A 17,458-nucleotide genomic window follows, 5' to 3' on the forward strand; every position below is an offset into this window, starting at 1 on the left:
TTAGTGCAACTCAAATTGTTTGTTGAGATCGATTTGAATGCTTCATTTTACGTTTGTTTGGAGGTCCATCAAAGGTAGATGAGGATTGTACAGACCTTCCTTTTTTTCCACGGGCCATCACTTTATCACACAGACATTTTGACAACTGGCATATGAATGCGACTGAATGAACTAGAGGAAACATTAAATACAACTGAAAATAGCCGTTGCGGGTAGTAAATTAATTCAAAAAAGTTTTTTTAATTTTATAATTGCGATAGCAAAACTATTCATACAGTAAATGTTTTTCCCCCAAGATGATGCAACATGACTGACGTGTTTACGTAACAGCGAACCATGCCTGAGTGCTTCCCATAGAACGACCTCTCACTCTTTCACTGATGACATGCACAGCACTTTCCCGGAAATGTTGTAATTTCCCAACCTTTCCTGCAAACCTTCGGTTGCTAACGAACTGAAAAGCACTCATCAATGTGTTACCTCGATCAGCTCAGCCTAAAACATGAACATTAATATCGAATTAAAATATGTAATCAGTTCCAGTCACACGACTACGGTACGAATGCTTTAAATGTAGAGAGACGATCCTTTTTTTTTTTCAAGTATGATGTGCACATGCTCAGAACGGGTCGAGTTTCTGACACTCCACGTAGAACGCGAGCAAAATTTGACCAATCGGCAGCGGCCACACTGTTTGTTTGGCAACAACATTCCGTCTCTTCGCAGTTTGGACAGCATATGTACAAACGCCTATTAAACAGCCTAGCTGTTGTATACACCGGTTTTGATTTTGACGCTAAATAATCTCCTTAGTTTATTTTTGGTGACCGAAAGACTGAATTTTTACGTACACTGAGTTGTCGCTGAAACGTGACACCAAACGTGAGAAGTGGGGCGAAAAAATGGACGCGGAGGACTTTCAAGCGAAGACCATAACTATTGTCATAAAAACACCCAGTCAGACTGTGGAAGACCAAACAGTCAAAGGAGTCCATCTAAACTGGACGGTGAAGGACCTAAAGACGCATCTGTCGGCAGTCTATCCAACTAAATTGGTGAGTGTTTTGAGGCGTTGGCTAACGTTAGCGGAACTAGCTAGCCCAGTGTTGGAATGTCAAGGCTTGCTGTTTGCTTGCTTGTGTCGGTCAGGCAGACTGACGCCTCAGAACAGCTGTTGCTTTTATTGCAGCCTCTTCCCAGCTCCAGCTCATTGCATCTAAACTGTTAATCAGTTTTTGTTAATCAGTACAGTAATGAAGATTACTTTGTTGGCATAACATAAAAAAAGGACTTTGTGTAATATACGGCATCTTATTTATGTACCTTTGAGCCCAGAAATATGTGAGACTCCCTCCCGTCCCTCAAAGGTACAGCCCCCTGGGAATATCTTTCCATTTAGATCCAAGAGTAGGTCTAAACTATGTGGAGACAAGGCAATCACTTTCAAATTCATAGCAGAGCAAGCATCAGATTTAAATTAAAATATGCGGAAGGAAATGCAGTACTGTTGCTCTCAAATCAATTAAGTCAACGGTCTCGGATTTGCTCCACATGGAAAGTGTCTAGAGATAACTTGAGCTTAGCTATATAAATAAAATGGTTGGTAAAAGGAAGAAATGCCATCCAATATTAATTAATGTGCTGGGGAAATTGTGTGATTTTTTTGGAACCTTTATCAACATTAGCCAGTAGTAGGTACTGTAAAACCCAAAGCAGACTTTGTCATTTTGTTGTTTATTTCTATCAGGCTGTGAGTGACCAGAGGCTCATCTATGCCGGCAAACTTCTACCTAACCATCTTCACATCAGAGATCTCTTCACACAGGTATGTCTGAGTTAGTGATTGTTTGTCTGCCCACGCTGCTGCAAGCTGTAGTTCACCATTCAACCTTGTGCCTGATTATTCCATGCTAGAAAATGTGTATGACATTGCAACTATGGAAAATTCAAGTAATAGTTTTATTTATTTCTAAAATGTTTCTGTTAAAAGGCACTTTTGGGAGGCAGCATGGCTCAGTGGTAGAGTGGTCATTTCCCAGCCGTGAGGTTGTGGGTTCAATCTCAGCCCTTGTGACCATATTATATGTGTCCTTGAGAAAAACACTGAACCCTGGAACCTGGCAGCAGTCGACCACTGGTGTGTGCGTGTGCGTGCGTGTGTGCGTGTGTGTGTGTGTGTGTGTGTGTGGGTGTGTGTGTGCGTGCGTGCACGCGTGCGTGCGTGTGTGTGTGCGCGCGCACGTGTGAATTTGAGGCATTGTAAGCGCTTTGGGTTTGGGCACCATATGGTGTAGATAAAGCGCTAAAAAACAGTCAATTTATTGAATGGCACTGACACAAAATTAATTTGTAATTGATTATAAACAAATAATTGGTTCTTTGGAGTGCCCACCCACCCATCAAGTGTGACATTACATGACCACATATTTTTTTTCTTCAAAGCTGCCTTTTTGTAAAAAAATTGCTTGTAATCCAGTCGTGAATTTTGAAAAGTTCTGGCATAAAAATGTGGCTAATTACAATAATCTTACCACCTCCATGTTGAGTTTCTCCACTGATGACTTTACAGCTAGGATGGTCGAAGCTTTCATTTCCAAGATGGAGCACTATTATAATTGATAGTGTTGCCTCCATGAGTGAAAAATCAAATGATGCTCACTTTTCTCATCAGACTCTGGGCTTGACTTGGGCTATGTTTATACAACATGTCAGTTTTGATGTCTCTTTTCTTGTTAATAAGAACAGTAAAATTGTGATGATTTTTTTTTGTCCTCATATCTGGGATAGCAAGCTAGCTCCTTTGCTGCGACTCTTAACTCTTTGACTGCCAGACGTTTTCAGAAAAGGGATGCCGCCAGTGCCAGCCGATTTAAGCATTTTGACTGATCTTTCAAGGTCCACAGAAAATGTTCTGTTTGGACTATGGAAACACACGTACTACCAAATGAAAGATTGGACTTTCATCTTTCATCAGAAAAAAAGTCAGTTTGTTTCTACCTTCTTCCGTTCTTTAGTAATCAACAATAGAAAATGGTTAGTTTGACCCAATTTCGCCTGTTTTGGACCAAAATATGGAGAAATCAAGCTTTTAGTGAAACGATATTATTTCATGCATTCTAGTGAATTTTACACTTCTTTTTGTCCATGAATGATGCCACAAACACCTAAATAGTGCTTTACTTCTATAAAACACTACCACCAAGAATGAAAAAGTGTTTTTTGATAGCAAAGTAACAGTTTATTTACATTCAACATTCAACAGTGTAATAACAAACGTGTGCAACTGTGCAACTGTACATGTGTGGTGTGTGCATGTGTTTCTATTTACAATTCTGTGGATGTTTCAACTACACAAGTTTTTTTTTGGTGTGGTATATAGTGTAACATTGCCCTGGGTGCAAGGGGACGCAGCAGGATTTGCACCACAGATTTGTTTCGCTGCGAATGCCCCTTCGAGTGCAGACCCTACACTTTCTTGCTGGCTTTTGTTTCCGGGGGGTAGCAGGTATATACTGCAGTATGTGTTTTGCCATGTTGCCATCAAGTCGACTTTCAGGATCGGTATATGGTGACCTGGTGTTCTGTCTGGCTTCCTCATGTCCTTCTGTTTGTATGTTTGTTGCAATGTCCTCCTCCTGGTCCTGTGGTAAGAGACACCCTCTCACCACCTGCTGGATGAACTCCAAAAAATGCTGACATTTGCCAGGATGTTTAGCTTTGTACAGGATGAAGGCATTGAACAAACATATTTGAAACAGATAGGCAACAAATTTTTTGTGCCATTTCAATGTCTTCCTCGTGAATGGGTGATAAGAAATGTTTTGGTCCATCTTATCCACGCCATTCATTGTGGAATTGTAGTCCAAAACACATACAGGTTTCGGGAAAGGCACTCTTTTTTTTAGTGCCTTCCGCCACACATCAACTGTCCGCATTTCATCTTTGTGAAAAGTAGTCACCATCCTCAACAAACGCTTGTCCTGCCATGCCACAACCAACACATTTGTGTTGTGTCTCACCAATTTCCCCCCCACCCCGAGGCCAGTGTTTGTAAGAGAAGTGATCTCATTTGGTTCACCCCTATTTTTTCTCAGAGTACCACAAACATTTGTACGTGCTGCCAGGAGACGTTCACACAACCCAATTGAATTATAAAAATTGTCCATAAAGAGCGTGTACCCATTTCCTGGCAGACGATCTAGCAAATTAAACACGGTATCCGGCAGAGAACAACTAGTACCAACATAAGGTTGCATATTAAAACAATATCCTGTTTGGGAGTCACACAGGATGTATGACTTAATTCCATATTTGATTGGTTTTTGGGGGTTGTAAACTTTAAACGATAGACGGCCCTGAAAATTCATCATTCCCTCATCAATACATACATTCCTACCGGGTTGGAACAGTTCTTTAAATTTATTTACAATATGGTTGAACACAGGGCGGATTTTAAATAATTTGTCATCTGAACTATGTCTCTCATTATTGTTAAAATGTAGGTAACTCCAGATAAGCTGGAAGCGGTTTCGAGGCATCGCGCGACTAAAAAATGGTGTGGTTTCACTTTCATCTTGAGTCCAATACATTTCTATACTGGGCTTTTTTATATACCCAGTAAGAAATTGGAGTGCAAAAAATGTTTTCAATTCACTTACAGACACTGGCTTCCAAGCACGACTCCTGCAGTGTGGCAGACTTTCAGTCTGCTTCTGCATGGATTGCCGTGCATATAAATTTGTTTGGTCTGCAATGTGCTGGAGAAGTTCGTTTGTGAGGAATAGTTGCAGGAAGTCAGCTGGCAGGGTTGAGTTTAGCTCTGCTGCGGCACCCCTTGGTCCTGGAGTTTCAGTAAACAGGAATGTGTTTGGCTGCCAGCCTGTTTCATGCCAGCCAGAACTTTTGGGATCTGCAAATATACATTTCAATATCATAATATTTATTTTAGATCAGTGTGAAGCAATATATATATATAAATATATATGTTTACCTTTTTTCTTGGATTCGCTGGTTGATGCACATTCTGTAAATTATAGAAGACATTTACCATCAAATATTTTACTCGTGCTGAGTTGGAGAATCATTTTTTTTTTACCTTTATTCTGCTCACGGTGAGACGCGTCACCTTGAGCCCGACGAGCTGCAGCTGAAATAAATATATACAATTACAATCATATCGAAAGACCGTTTTCTTTTGTTGTTGCAGTGTATTGAAAACACGTTTTTTATACCTCTCTTTGTCGTGGAAACTGTAGGTTGTGGCTGTGAGCACGATCCACGATCTATGAATTGTACATTCACGTTACACGAGGTGCTAGCAGCGTGCCGGAAAAGTATCTCATAGCAAGTTTGCGCTTACCGTCACACTCTTCTGCGGAGGAAATGCTGTCCGAATCACTTTCGCGAAGATCAGACTGTACCCACTCCTCTGAAGAATAGCCATCCGACTCGGGGTACTCTTCGTCGTCCGAATCAACGTCCGCGTTTGTAGAAGTACTTGGACGTGCACCACGTTTTCCAGCGTTAGCACCGCTAACCGGCGTCGCTTTAAGACGTGGCCGAAGACGTCGCGTCAAAGCCGCAACTTCGGCGTCAACCTCGTTGTCGCCATCATCATCATCATCGCCACCAACATTCAATTTAGCACAGGTTTCTTTTTGAAAATACCGATCAAGCGTGAGCTGCTTGCCACCGGTCGTCATTTTTGCTTTCTTGTCCTCCATGTTTTTTGCTTTCTCCATCTACCTCTCCACTCCACTCTAGCTCCGCCTCACCTTTTATACCGACGCCCACGGTGGGCGGCACACCCAAAGTGCAAGGAGAGTCATCGCTGCCATCTAGAGGCCAAAACGAGTCATTAAACTTACCTGATCTGCCTGATATTTTCAGCACAGCTGCCCAAGGCTTTCCTGCACCCGTTTTCATAATAAAAAAAAAAAAACATAGGGGACGTCTTTTAACGTCCTCGGCGCCCTTCCCTAGGTTTATGCTAAACGTTTTATAACGTTTATGGCAGTCAAAGAGTTAATGGAAGAACACGCGGATATTGCTTCAGTTTCAGTGCCAAAAACCAACCGCATTGCCTCAAAGTCGTGCAAAACAACTTTAAATTCCCAATTACTGTGCCAAAAAAACCCAACAACTAAGCAGGATGAGTGACACGGCCATTTAATCAGGATACAAATCGTCATATCAAGTCTGAGTGTTTGGATAAATCCCCGTAGCTTTGCCACTTGTCAGGACAGCAGTATTTTTTTTCTGTAAAATGTGTGAAAAAGGATAATCAAAGAGAACTAAACTATGTTGCAGAGGGACATAGTTCCAAATCATGAAAATACTGTAGGCCACAGGTGTTTTCTACCTGGTTTAATTTTTATTTTAGTCGTCGTCTGCCCACATTTCCCCCTCATAAGCTCAGCTCTGATGGATATAGCATAATCACACAATGCACATTCATTGATTGATGCCTTTGTGGTATGTGGTATGTAGTATGGCGTCCCGCAGCTGTATCTAAAACTACAGTAATCTTGACCTAATGTCATATGATAATATATATATTACATAATGAAATTGCATGTACTGAATATAAAGGTTCATAACTAAACTACATTATACAGACATTATATACAGTCATTTTTTTTGCGATGGTCCGGTCCAAGTTGGGTTCGAATCGCAGTGCACATTGTGCATTGGGTTTTAGTGTTCTTGAAAAACAATATCACAACGAATGAAGATAAATATTAGGGCCCAACCAATTAATCGGCCGCCGATTATTGGCCTTCAAACATTGGCCAAAACAATCAGCCAAATGGTCAATTATTTCCCCTTTAAAACGTTATCGAAGAAAACCGACGTTTCTGACGCTGTGAAAGTACCGGTACCCTGAATGCACCATTTTTGCTTGCGTAGCATTAGCAACTAGTAAGTGTGTATGATACTCTGGTTATTCTGTTGTCCCTAAGCGTCCTTTAAGCTATTTAATGACACCTCAGTTGGAGTTAAGTTATGTCCTTTATTTGCGTCTTCTGGGCATGTTAACGTCCCTGACGGCCCTAGACTGCTGTCGCTGCGACCATTGCAACGGTGGCTGCTCTGCTTCCGGCTCGACCCGCTGCTGGACCGTCGGAGGCGTCTCTGAGTGTACAGTCGGTTCATAGGTGCTCTCGCACCTTGGGGTCGCCGGTCTGTTCTATCAGCGGGAGGGAGTCCCGCTGGGTGTGGTACACGTCACAAAGTTGTCACCACCGATGCCAGCCTGAGCGGATGGGGTGCAGTTTGGCAACACAGGACTGCTCAAGGCCGGTGGTCTGCAGGGAACAGGTCGCTGCACATCAATGTGCTGGAGCTGCGGGCTGTGCATTTGGCCCTCATTAATTTTCTGACAGGTCCTGGTACGATCGGACAACACTTCCACTGTGTATCACATCAATTATTAGGGCAGGACGATATCCGTCCAGTTGCTACGATCCTCACAGTGGCTTCTCAGATAAGCCGCCCTTGTTTTTCGGGCCATTTTTCTCCTGGGCATTGTCAACCAGTCCCTCTCCCGCCATCGTCCGCCTCAGGGGGATTGGCGTCTCCACCCAGAGGTGGTAGATCTTTTTGCCTCTGAGGAGTCCACTCGCTGTCTGAGGGAGCAGAGCAGCCCGCTAGGCCAGGATGCTCTGGCACACCCCTGGCCAAGTGGCCTGCTATATGCTTTCCCACCTCTCCCCCTAATTTATCTGATGAAATAGAACGACAGTTACGTATGTAACTACAGTTCTATGAGTCCCGAACGACTGCCAGCATTGCTTGTCACTCAGAGCCCTCGTGTTGGTTTGCCCAAGAAGGTTCTGAGAGATTGGGTTCCAGTTGCGATCCTCTTTTATACATGAGGATCATGTCAGCCAGAACCCTGGATATGTCCTTTTACAAATTCTTTCTCGAGTGACGCACGCGCGTCGGGATTTCCGTGCTGTTTCAGCACCACCACCTTGCGGTCGTTCGGGACTCATAGAACCGTAGTTACATACGTAACTGTTGATATTTTTAAAGATTCAAATACTTTCTTTTATCAAAATTCAAGGATGCGAACATCCAATGATTTTTTTTTGTCTTAACACACATTTCCACATGACATGGCACGAAATACAATCCACAGGTTAGCCCAGTAAGTCCCAAGACTTGTGAAAATAACACAAGATAAAAATATATAAAATTTAATTATTAATAGTTAATGCTTTACAGCAACTGTTAACAAGTAAGAATGGTTTTATTATTGACACATAAATCTATACAATAACCTTTTTTTAAATAAGTTTATACTATGGACTTGTCATTCAAAGCACAGAATCTTAATAACGAAAGTTTGTGCATAAGTGACCCCCATTAAAAAGGATTGGGGGGGTTATGCTTTATATATACAGTACAGGACAAAAGTTTGGACACACTTTCTTTTTCAATGCATTTACTTTATTCTCATGACTGGTTACTTTGGAAATTCTCACTGAAGGCATCAAAACAATCTATGAACTGGTGTCAAGTTGTTTATTTAACACAAAAAAAAGGTGAAATAACTGAAAACATGTTGTGTATTATAGATTAAAAAAAATAGCCATCCTTTGCTCTGGTTACTTTTTTTGCATACTCTTGTCATTCTTACCTCTGGGAACTCCTTAAAGTTGGAAAACTCTTTTATTATTTTCACCTTTTTTTGTTACGTACATAACTTCAAATGTGTTCATTAGTTGTCATAGTTTTGATGCCTTCAGTGAGAATCTACAATGTACATAGTCATGAAAATAAAGCATGTGTTGGTTGAATGAGAATGTGTGTCCAAACCTTTGGCCTGTACTGTATTTTTAAATAATTGGCAGATTATTCGGTAATTGTTTTTTTGTTTGTTTTTTGATTAGCTGGCATTCAGTCCAGGGTGTTTAACTTGGTTCCGTGTGCAGTTTATTGCAACAAACTTTGCTCTGCACTTTGTATTTAGTAATATTTTATTCATTGTATTATATATACTTTATTATTTCACTGGCATCGGGCCAAAATCGTGTACCTCCAAAATCGGCACTTTTCATAAGACCCCAAAAACAGCACGTTTGTTCAACTATTAACATTGCATCATCAAAGAGAGCAAGCCATTTTCATTACTATACTTTTTTTTTAATGTAAAATTTGCCAAATTATGACTTGAGATTTTGGCCCGACGCCAGCAATTTATAAAAATGTTATAATTGTATACATTTTTGCTCCTTCCTCTTTTGCAAATTTTTTATGCTTTATTTGTACTCATAATGTTTTATCACATAAAGTATGCATTGAAAAATGAATGTTAAATAAAAAATTGTTTAGACTTTAAATAGAATACATCAACCTACATTACCACAAATACACAAAAGTACTGAAAATTGGTACCATTGTGTACCGGTATCGATTCCCATGTACCGATTTAAGGATGAAAGGTACTAGGGGTGCACCGATTTATTTGCCCTGATTTCCTTAGTTTTGGGAGATCGGCGATTGGCCGATCCCTTAAATATAAACCGATATTTTACACCGATCTCATCTCCCTCTTCAGAGGTCTGGAAAAAGTCAGCCACTGTCCTCTTTTGTTGAGATGAATAATAGGCTTTTCATTTATATTACAGAGAACTAATTAATTTGCAGTTAAAACAAACCGTTTGTATTATTTCACAGATATTGTTCAATGTTTTCCAATAAAATTTGATTGGAACTCTGAAGGTGCATGCTACTTGTTATGAAACAAATCGAGATCGGCAAAAATCGTTATTGGCAGGTCAGACTTTGTAAGAGATCGGTGATCGGCCAGAAAATTGTGATCGGTGCACCCCTAAAAGGTACCCATCCCTGCGTACATAAAAGTAGAAAAGTTTCATTTAATTAGCTTTTCAACATGGTTGTGGTACAATAAGATAGCATCATGAATTGAATCCCTGTCTCTTAAAAAAAAAAAAAGTGCCAAACTATCTGATATGTTTGTTCAGGTACCACATTGTTCTGTGTAACTCGGTCAAAATGTTATGACGACACTATACATACTATAAACAAGTAACAAGGGAAGGTAGATGAAGCTATGGAAAAAAACTGAGCAATTTTGTTGGAACGCAGCTGTCTGACGTCTGTCTTCCTCTGCCTTCTCAGACAGATACCGTTCCCACGCTGCATCTAGTCTTTGCTGTTAAGATGCAGCCCAAAGCACATCTGGGAGCAAGACCAAAGGTGAGAAGGGCAACATTAGACACTGTGTTAAATTACTACGCAACTGCAGTGCTGTGAAAAGCAATTCCCTTCACCTTCCACCCCACTTTTTAATTTTTTACTGAAAACGTAAGTTACAGGCCACACCCAGGCCACATTTCCGCCTGATTTGATGAATTAAAAAAAGCTCTTAGTGCAGCTGTCTGAACAAGTGAAGTGAAAAAAAAAAATGATCTGAAACCTAAGTTTGGTAAATATTCAAACAAATCAGGAAGGTGCACTAAACGTCTCCAGTTTGATATCAGATGATCATAGTAATGGCTTTTGCTTTTTTATTTAATTCATTAGGTTAAGGAACAAGGCCAGCCGCATGTGTCTAGTCCGAGGCCCACGCCATCCTCTCCTCCAGAGTTGAGGCAGAGGAGGCAGACGTCTTCAACTTCAGCTGCCAATCCAGCAAACACGCACACGCCTGCATCAGGTGCAGGAGCCCCGACATTGTCTGCCGCCGACATGTAAGAAAGAGTGGAAACAGCGTTGTGGCTCTCAGTATATATATTTTTCACAGTTAAGTTTAATAGTAAGAGTTTGAATTTCTACATATTTTTGGAATGGATTTCAAACTTGACCTTCATCAATGTGATATTTAGATGTTAAATAATAGTTTTGGATTTGACTGGATAATACGATTTGTTTTAAGCTAGTAGACTTGTAGCAAAGTCTTTTTGAAAATCAACTGTGGGAGGTAGGTATTTAAAAGCCGCAAGGGGAAACAGGTGTTGAAACACTTGACTGACCTGATTTGCATCCTGGAAGGTGTTTTTCATAAGCTTACGCTTGATCTCTTGAGCCTTGTGTAACACACAAAATGTGACTTGTGATTTGATACTTTTGCCCTTCTCATGACTTCGTGCTAAAATTAATATGGCAGTGTGAAGCAGATAATAATGACTTAACAAAATTATCATTTTTTTTCCTGCAGGACCGGAACACCACAAATGGCCCAACCAGCATTTCCAGCCTACTCTCTGTACAGCCCCCAACAACTTCTGTGGCTCCAACATGTCTATGCTCGACAATATTACATACAATAGTGAGTTTGTTTCCCAGCACTTTAAAGGGATGTTTATGCTAACCTTATCGACCCCTAAGCCGAACCCTGTAATCTCCCAACAGTCAAGCAGCTATGGCAGCAGCTGGCACCGGCCCTTCCATAGCGCCTGCAACCGTTGTCCTTCACCCACCTGTACCCGCCCACCAGGTACCTGTGCCGGCACCCATTGCCAATCAGGACCCCATCAACAATCTGCAAGCGGCAAACCAGAACCCAGCGCAGGATGGTGCGTTCATTGACCCGGACGTAGCCAATCAGAACATGCGAATGAATGCTCAGGGGGGACCCGTAATGGAGGACGAGGAAGAAATCGACCGGGACTGGTTGGACTGGTTGTACTCGGCCGCCAGGCTCGGCGTTCTGCTCATGATTGTGTACTTCAACTCCAACCTGAGTCGCTTCCTTCTGGTCATGGGCACCCTCTTCTTCATGTACCTGTGAGTCATTCTCTCTTAACGCACATTCCCTTTCTCACGCCATGACATCTGGTCATCTTTCTCACATAATTGAAGCAGCTAACAATTATATTATTATTTTTATTTGAAGCAAATATTTCAAATGCGAGTCAAATAACGGTGCAGAAGAAGACCTTTTCAACAGTGGTTAGGCAAAGGCTGTATACTGAGCCTTAGTGGGGCAAAAGGTGCTTAACGAGTCAAACATCCACACTTGCAGTGTCAGGCGTGTTGTATTACCTCGTGTTAGTGCACCTCAACACTTTAGCTCAATTCCTTTATTTTCAATTTCATTTAACCAGGAAGTTAGGAAGGCCATTGAGTTACAATAACTCTTCTCACAGGGAGTCCTGGCCAAGACAAGCGGCAAATAATTGCATAACTGATGGGCAAGAGACAAAACAAGATTTGTCACACTCAGCATACTAGCACAATAGACATCATACATGCTTGCATGAGAGATATAACAGGCACATTTTTTACTAATGGCATCTATTAAAAACAGTTTCATTTCCGTCATTACTGATTTTAAAACATTTTTTAAAACACTGAATGATGGGAGTGATTCCAGATTAAATGTGGTTTGGAGTTCATTCCGAGCAATTGAAGCATATGTTGAAAAAGCTGTTTTACCAAGTTCTGTTTTTGACAGTGAAGTAGTTAGTAGCATTTTTTTCTGATGACCCTGCCTGATAAGTACTATTATGGTAAGACAGAACATTAAAAAATGTAAGAAGGTAGCTTACTCACAGGTGCTTTAGCAATAATAATAATAAAAAAACAGTGCATGCGTTTTCCTTCTAATGTGAAGGGAAGACAATTATGTGTTTCATACAGAATGCAGTGGCGGGTTCTAGTTGGCGCATCTGTAATGAAGTGTAGTGCTGAGTGGTAGATGACATAAAAAAAAAAATGTTGCAAAAATTTAGAGGTGTGCATATAAATTAACTCTTTGACTGCCATAAACGTTAAATAGCGTTTAGTAAAAACCTACGGAGGGGCGCCAAAGACGTTAAAAGACGTTCACTATGTTTTTTTTTTTGTTTTTTTTTGGAAACGGGTGGAGGAAAGCCTTGGGCAGCTGTGCTGAAAGTATCAAGCAGATCTAGTTAGCATAATGACTCGTTTTGGCCCCTAGATGGCAGCAATGACTCTCTTTGGACAAGATTGGGTGGGCGTCAGTAGAAGACGTGAGGCGGAGCTAGAGTGTTGAGGGGACAATGGCTGATGAAGCAACAATGGCGACCGGTTGCAAGCAGCTCACGCTTGAGCATTTTTTTCAAAGACGGAAAGCATCGATCAATATTAAAAAGTGCATTGATGTCGACGATGATGATGATGGTGACTCCGAGCTTGACGCCGAAGTTGGAAGCGTTGACGCGACCGTAATGATCACGTAGTAAGCCTCACCGGCTACCGATGCTAACGCCGGAAAACGCGGAGCACAACCGACCGGGCACTTCTGCACAAGCGTACATTCGATCGGACGATGGAGAGTAGTCGAAAAGCATCGACCAATGCACATTGATGATGATGATGATGGTGACTCCCGAGGTTGACGCCGAAGTTGGAAGCGTTGACGCGTGACGATGGTCACGTCATAAAGCCTCACCGGCTAGCGATGCTAACGCCGGAAAACGCGGAGCACAGCCGAGCGGACATTCGATCGGACAATGGAGAGTACCCCGAGTCCAATGCATATTCATCGGAGGAGCGGGTACAGTCTGATCACGGAGAAGACACTGGTTCTGGACTACGATGCCACCATGAATGGAGTGGATAAGATGGATCAGAACATGAAGGACATGAGGAAGCCAGACGTAACACCACCGTAACGTAACCGTAGCATGATCCTGATAGTAGACTTGATGGCAACACACACTGCAGTATATACTTGCTATTCCCCGGAAAAAACGGCCGGCAAGAAAGTGTAGCGTCTGCACGCGAAGAGGCAATCGCAGTGAAACTAATCTGTTGTGCAAATCCTGTTGCGTCTCCTTGCACGCAGGGGAGTGTTTCACAAAAAGAAAAACTGTCGTTGAAACATCCACATAATTGTAAATAGTACCACAGTTGCACACATTTGTAAATAGTTTGCCAAATTGTTGTCAAATTGTTACACTGTTGAATGTAAATGAATGTATTTTGCTATCAAAAAACACTTTTTCATTCTTGGTGGTAGTGTTTTATAGAAGTAAAGCACTATTTAGGTGTTTGTGGCATCATTCATGGACAAAAAGAAGTGTAAAATTCACGAGAGTGCATGAAACAATATCGTTTCACTAAAAGCTTGATTTCTCCGTATTTTGGTCCAAAACAAGCGCATTTGGATGAAACTAACCATTTTCTATTGTTGATTACTAAAGAACGGAAGAAGGTAGAAACAAACTGACTTTTTTTCTGATGAAAGATGAGAGTTCAATCTTTCATTTGGTAGTATGTGTGTTTCCATAGTCCAAACAGACAATTTTCTGTGGATCTTGAAAGATCAGTCAAAATGCTTAAATCGGCTGGCACTCACAGCATCCCTTTTCTTAAAACGTCTGGCAGTCAAAGAGTTAAATCAGCATAATCCAATACTGATAAAACAGTGCACTGCACTAGCCTTTTCCTTGCTGAGAAAGGAAGGCACTTTTTCATTCAAAAAAAAAAAGGACTCCAGAAGACAGCTTGTTGCCCAGCCAAATACCAAATTTTTGGTATTTGTAGGATTATACCCTCTCTGTTGAAATGCTGTCCAGATTTGACAAATTGACGTCCATTGCGGAGCGTAATCTTATGGATATAATTTAAACTCCTGGTTTGAAGTCACCCTTTTATTAAAATCCATTGACTTGATTAGAAAAGGCACCCTCGTGTAAACAGAAGGCTTCCATATTAATGTCCTGGCAAATTCTGTATATGTGTGTTCAACAAATAGTGACTTAAAATCCAAGTGTCACATCCTCGGGTTCAGTTTTTTCAATTGTGATGCTGAAAATATATTTTGGCATAAAACTGCACTGAAATAAATATAACTTGCGGTGCAGAGCCATGTTATTATCGCGGGTACGATAGCAGCCATGGTGAATGACAGTTCTACATAGGGAAAATGTCAAGTGTGTTCAGGTGTCTTTATCTGCATGTGTTGGTGATATCAGCACTTGTGACCAGCTTGTTCATGTCCTGCAAATATTTGTTTTTTGTATTATATCACCCAAGCACACTCATGTGCCAACTCGCGCATGTACACATTCTAAAGGAGGAAACCTTTATAGTCACATAATGACATATTTTGCTGAGTTTTCTTCTTCTTCTTTTTTTTACTGAAATATTATAATCGAGTCCTCTTATTGTTTCTTGTATGTACAGTCACACCACAGGCTGGTTCAACATTAGAAGACGGCAGCATGTCCAACGACCCAACCACCCGCAACCCCCCGAAGTCCAGCACAACCAAGAGAATGAGAACAGAATCCCAAATCCTGTACGTAAACCGCCGTTGACGTCGACTTGGAGATAATTCACATTCATTATTACCGAAACATTGATGTCATGTGTTCTCAGGACGCTGGAGAACAGAGGGAGCTTCCTGCTGAAGCTGACCAATCAGATCAACCTGAGCCAATGCCAGCTGTTTTGGTGCCGCCACACAGAGTGTCAGTCATGTGGACAGCCTGGGTCTTTCTCAAAACATTCTTCTCCTCGCTTATACCTGAGGTTCCTCGAGGGGTGGCCAACTGACCTGGGCAGTACTTATTCACGGTGGAAGGAAAACTACAACTCGACCAAAAACAGCAGCATCATGTGCACAGGTGTGAAAGACGGGGGCCAGCTAGTGGGCATGAGCTGTCTTGTCCTGTAGCTCTCTAAGAACAGACATTTAAAATCAAACCAAAATCCTGCAGTACAAAATCACATTTATGTTGTTCGATCTATGAAAATGTACTTGTGAACTGATTACGTGACTTTTTGCTTCACAAGATCTTGCGAAGCTCCAAGCTGATAAAAGTGTGAGTCTACATGTGCAGAAATGGCCGTTGTGGCTTCCCATCCCGCAAATAATGATCTTAATCACAAATGTGTCAAAATTAGATGGTGTGGAGAGAGAAAAAACTAAAAAAGCTCAACCTTTGATTTTATGTATTTTTGCTGCGTGTTAAACTGATCACATGTGATTATGGCATGTAAACCAGAAAGAAAAACATTGGTGTGGTGAATTTAGTTCATTTTATAAGCTTGTTCAACATTAATCCAAGCAATTTAAAATGATAATGAAATAGACGAACTGGATACGTATACATACCAATTGTACACGAGAAGAAATCCTGTGATGCAAATCATTAGTCCAGCATGATTCACAAGAGATCCCCTTGTACAAAGACAGCTTCTTTTTGCCCACTGTAAATTGTTGGCATTATGAAAACATTGTATATACTTTATAACGCACTTTATTTAATACTGTATGCAAGCATCTTTACACACGGGGGTTATTAGTTGTTATTAAAACAATTATAATATAAATGGTAGAGACAGAGTGGCGATGAAACAAAGGTCTTTTGAAATCGATTTGAAAGTAGTGAATATTGGCGGGGAACCAATATAATATTTACTTTCTAATGACTTGAAGGCCCTATCTATGTATGCAGCTCTCTTTACAGCATTTCCTTGATGTGAACATTGTTGATGGTGTTGGTGTACTATCAAGGCTCCAAGGATTGATGGTTCACTTTTACCAGATGTTGATTTCAGTAGTCTTTGGATGGGACTATGCTTTTCATCCCCTGTAATTACATCATTTGTATGTGGGGCATACAGCTATCCCCATTTGTAGGATTTATACCCTGGCGAGGGAGACGATTTTGTGACCTTGGTCACTATGTACAATATCAATGAACATTTGAAAGTTCGCTCAATTAAGTTATGTTGAGTTGTTTTGTATGTTGGGAATACTTGCAATAAGGTGCAATAAATATTCTTAACTTAAACATGTTTGTGTTTGTTGCAGTCGGTCGGGCCTTAGTGTGATGACATTATTGATTTGATTTCCCTGAAAGAGTACAAAGGTTTTTGACCAGAGGCTGAAATGATTGAACTTGTCAACACAACACCACATCATGACAACAGTACAACATTCACGTGATTACGTTATGAACTGTGGCATTCCATAGCTTGAATGGCACCTGTGCAGGACCTCCTGCCCCGCCTCCGCCCCCATAACCACCACCGCAAGTGCACACAGATGATATTTTTTCCCTCATGCCAGATTTGCATACTTTCTAGATATGAACACAATGTGTTCCAAGAAGAAGCTTTTTGTTAGCTGATTTGTCCACAAGTCGTTACAGCCAATTAAATTTCAATCTATATGGGTTAACTTTACTTTCTTTTTTTGCAAGTCCACCTCCCCGGGGCACACCTGCCATTGCGTGTCCGAAAATGATGCACCTTAATCGGCCACACTCAACTGGGGGGGGGGGGGGGGGGGGGGGGGGGGTCAGCCCCTTGGCTGTGAGCGCCAGTGCTCTCAATTTGTCAAAGTCCAGCCATCCATCCAGCTATCCCATATTGTAGTGCTTGCCTCCTTTCAATGATGTTGTTTGGCTGTTGTGTCAATCAAGCAGTCGCTTCCCAATTTAAGGGAATACTCATCCGTTTCTTGCTATAGGCCAACTAGGCGGCTGCCTAGGGCTCCCAAGCCACC

At 41.4% G+C, this 17,458-nt stretch overlaps 2 protein-coding genes across 2 annotated transcripts; one reads left to right on the plus strand and one right to left on the minus strand.

The window, feature by feature from the left end:
* The first annotated feature begins 578 nt into the window (after window positions 1-578).
* On the plus strand, window positions 579-16,742 carry herpud1 (homocysteine-inducible, endoplasmic reticulum stress-inducible, ubiquitin-like domain member 1). Its single transcript, XM_086074076.1, has 8 exons — window positions 579-1,055; window positions 1,748-1,825; window positions 10,150-10,227; window positions 10,555-10,721; window positions 11,189-11,299; window positions 11,383-11,757; window positions 15,127-15,241; window positions 15,322-16,742. Exons 1-8 carry the CDS (start codon window positions 903-905, stop codon window positions 15,496-15,498), a joined length of 1,254 nt encoding a protein of 417 aa, XP_085930202.1. The 5' UTR covers window positions 579-902; the 3' UTR covers window positions 15,499-16,742.
* On the minus strand, window positions 3,659-6,020 carry LOC147176302 (uncharacterized). Its single transcript, XM_086074077.1, has 5 exons — window positions 5,360-6,020; window positions 5,232-5,282; window positions 5,096-5,146; window positions 4,991-5,023; window positions 3,659-4,909 (listed from the first exon to the last, which is right to left on the minus strand). The coding sequence occupies exons 1-5, from the start codon at window positions 5,441-5,443 to the stop codon at window positions 4,814-4,816; spliced, it is 315 nt and encodes a 104-aa protein (XP_085930203.1). The 5' UTR covers window positions 5,444-6,020; the 3' UTR covers window positions 3,659-4,813.
* Window positions 16,743-17,458: the final 716 nt, after the last annotated feature.

The sequence above is a fragment of the Leptonotus elevatus genome, chromosome 4, assembly GCF_054856555.1.
Source record: "Leptonotus elevatus isolate MCC_2025b chromosome 4, RoL_Lele_1.0, whole genome shotgun sequence".
NCBI classification, from domain to species: domain Eukaryota; kingdom Metazoa; phylum Chordata; class Actinopteri; order Syngnathiformes; family Syngnathidae; genus Leptonotus; species Leptonotus elevatus.

Bases quoted from the DNA above. Each gene is read 5' to 3' on its own strand.
- herpud1 (XM_086074076.1), top strand. From the start codon at position 903: ATGGACGCGGAGGACTTTCAAGCGAAGACCATAACTATTGTCATAAAA. The intron at 10,228-10,554 runs GTGAGAAGGGCA...TTAATTCATTAG, and splicing joins ATCTGGGAGCAAGACCAAAG to GTTAAGGAACAAGGCCAGCC. The intron at 11,300-11,382 runs GTGAGTTTGTTT...ATCTCCCAACAG, and splicing joins CGACAATATTACATACAATA to TCAAGCAGCTATGGCAGCAG.
- LOC147176302 (XM_086074077.1), bottom strand. From the start codon at position 5,443: ATGGCTATTCTTCAGAGGAGTGGGTACAGTCTGATCTTCGCGAAAGTG. The intron at 5,283-5,359 runs GTAAGCGCAAAC...TACAATTCATAG, and splicing joins CTCCGCAGAAGAGTGTGACG to ATCGTGGATCGTGCTCACAG. The intron at 5,024-5,095 runs GTAAAAAAAAAA...TATAATTTACAG, and splicing joins TCACCGTGAGCAGAATAAAG to AATGTGCATCAACCAGCGAA.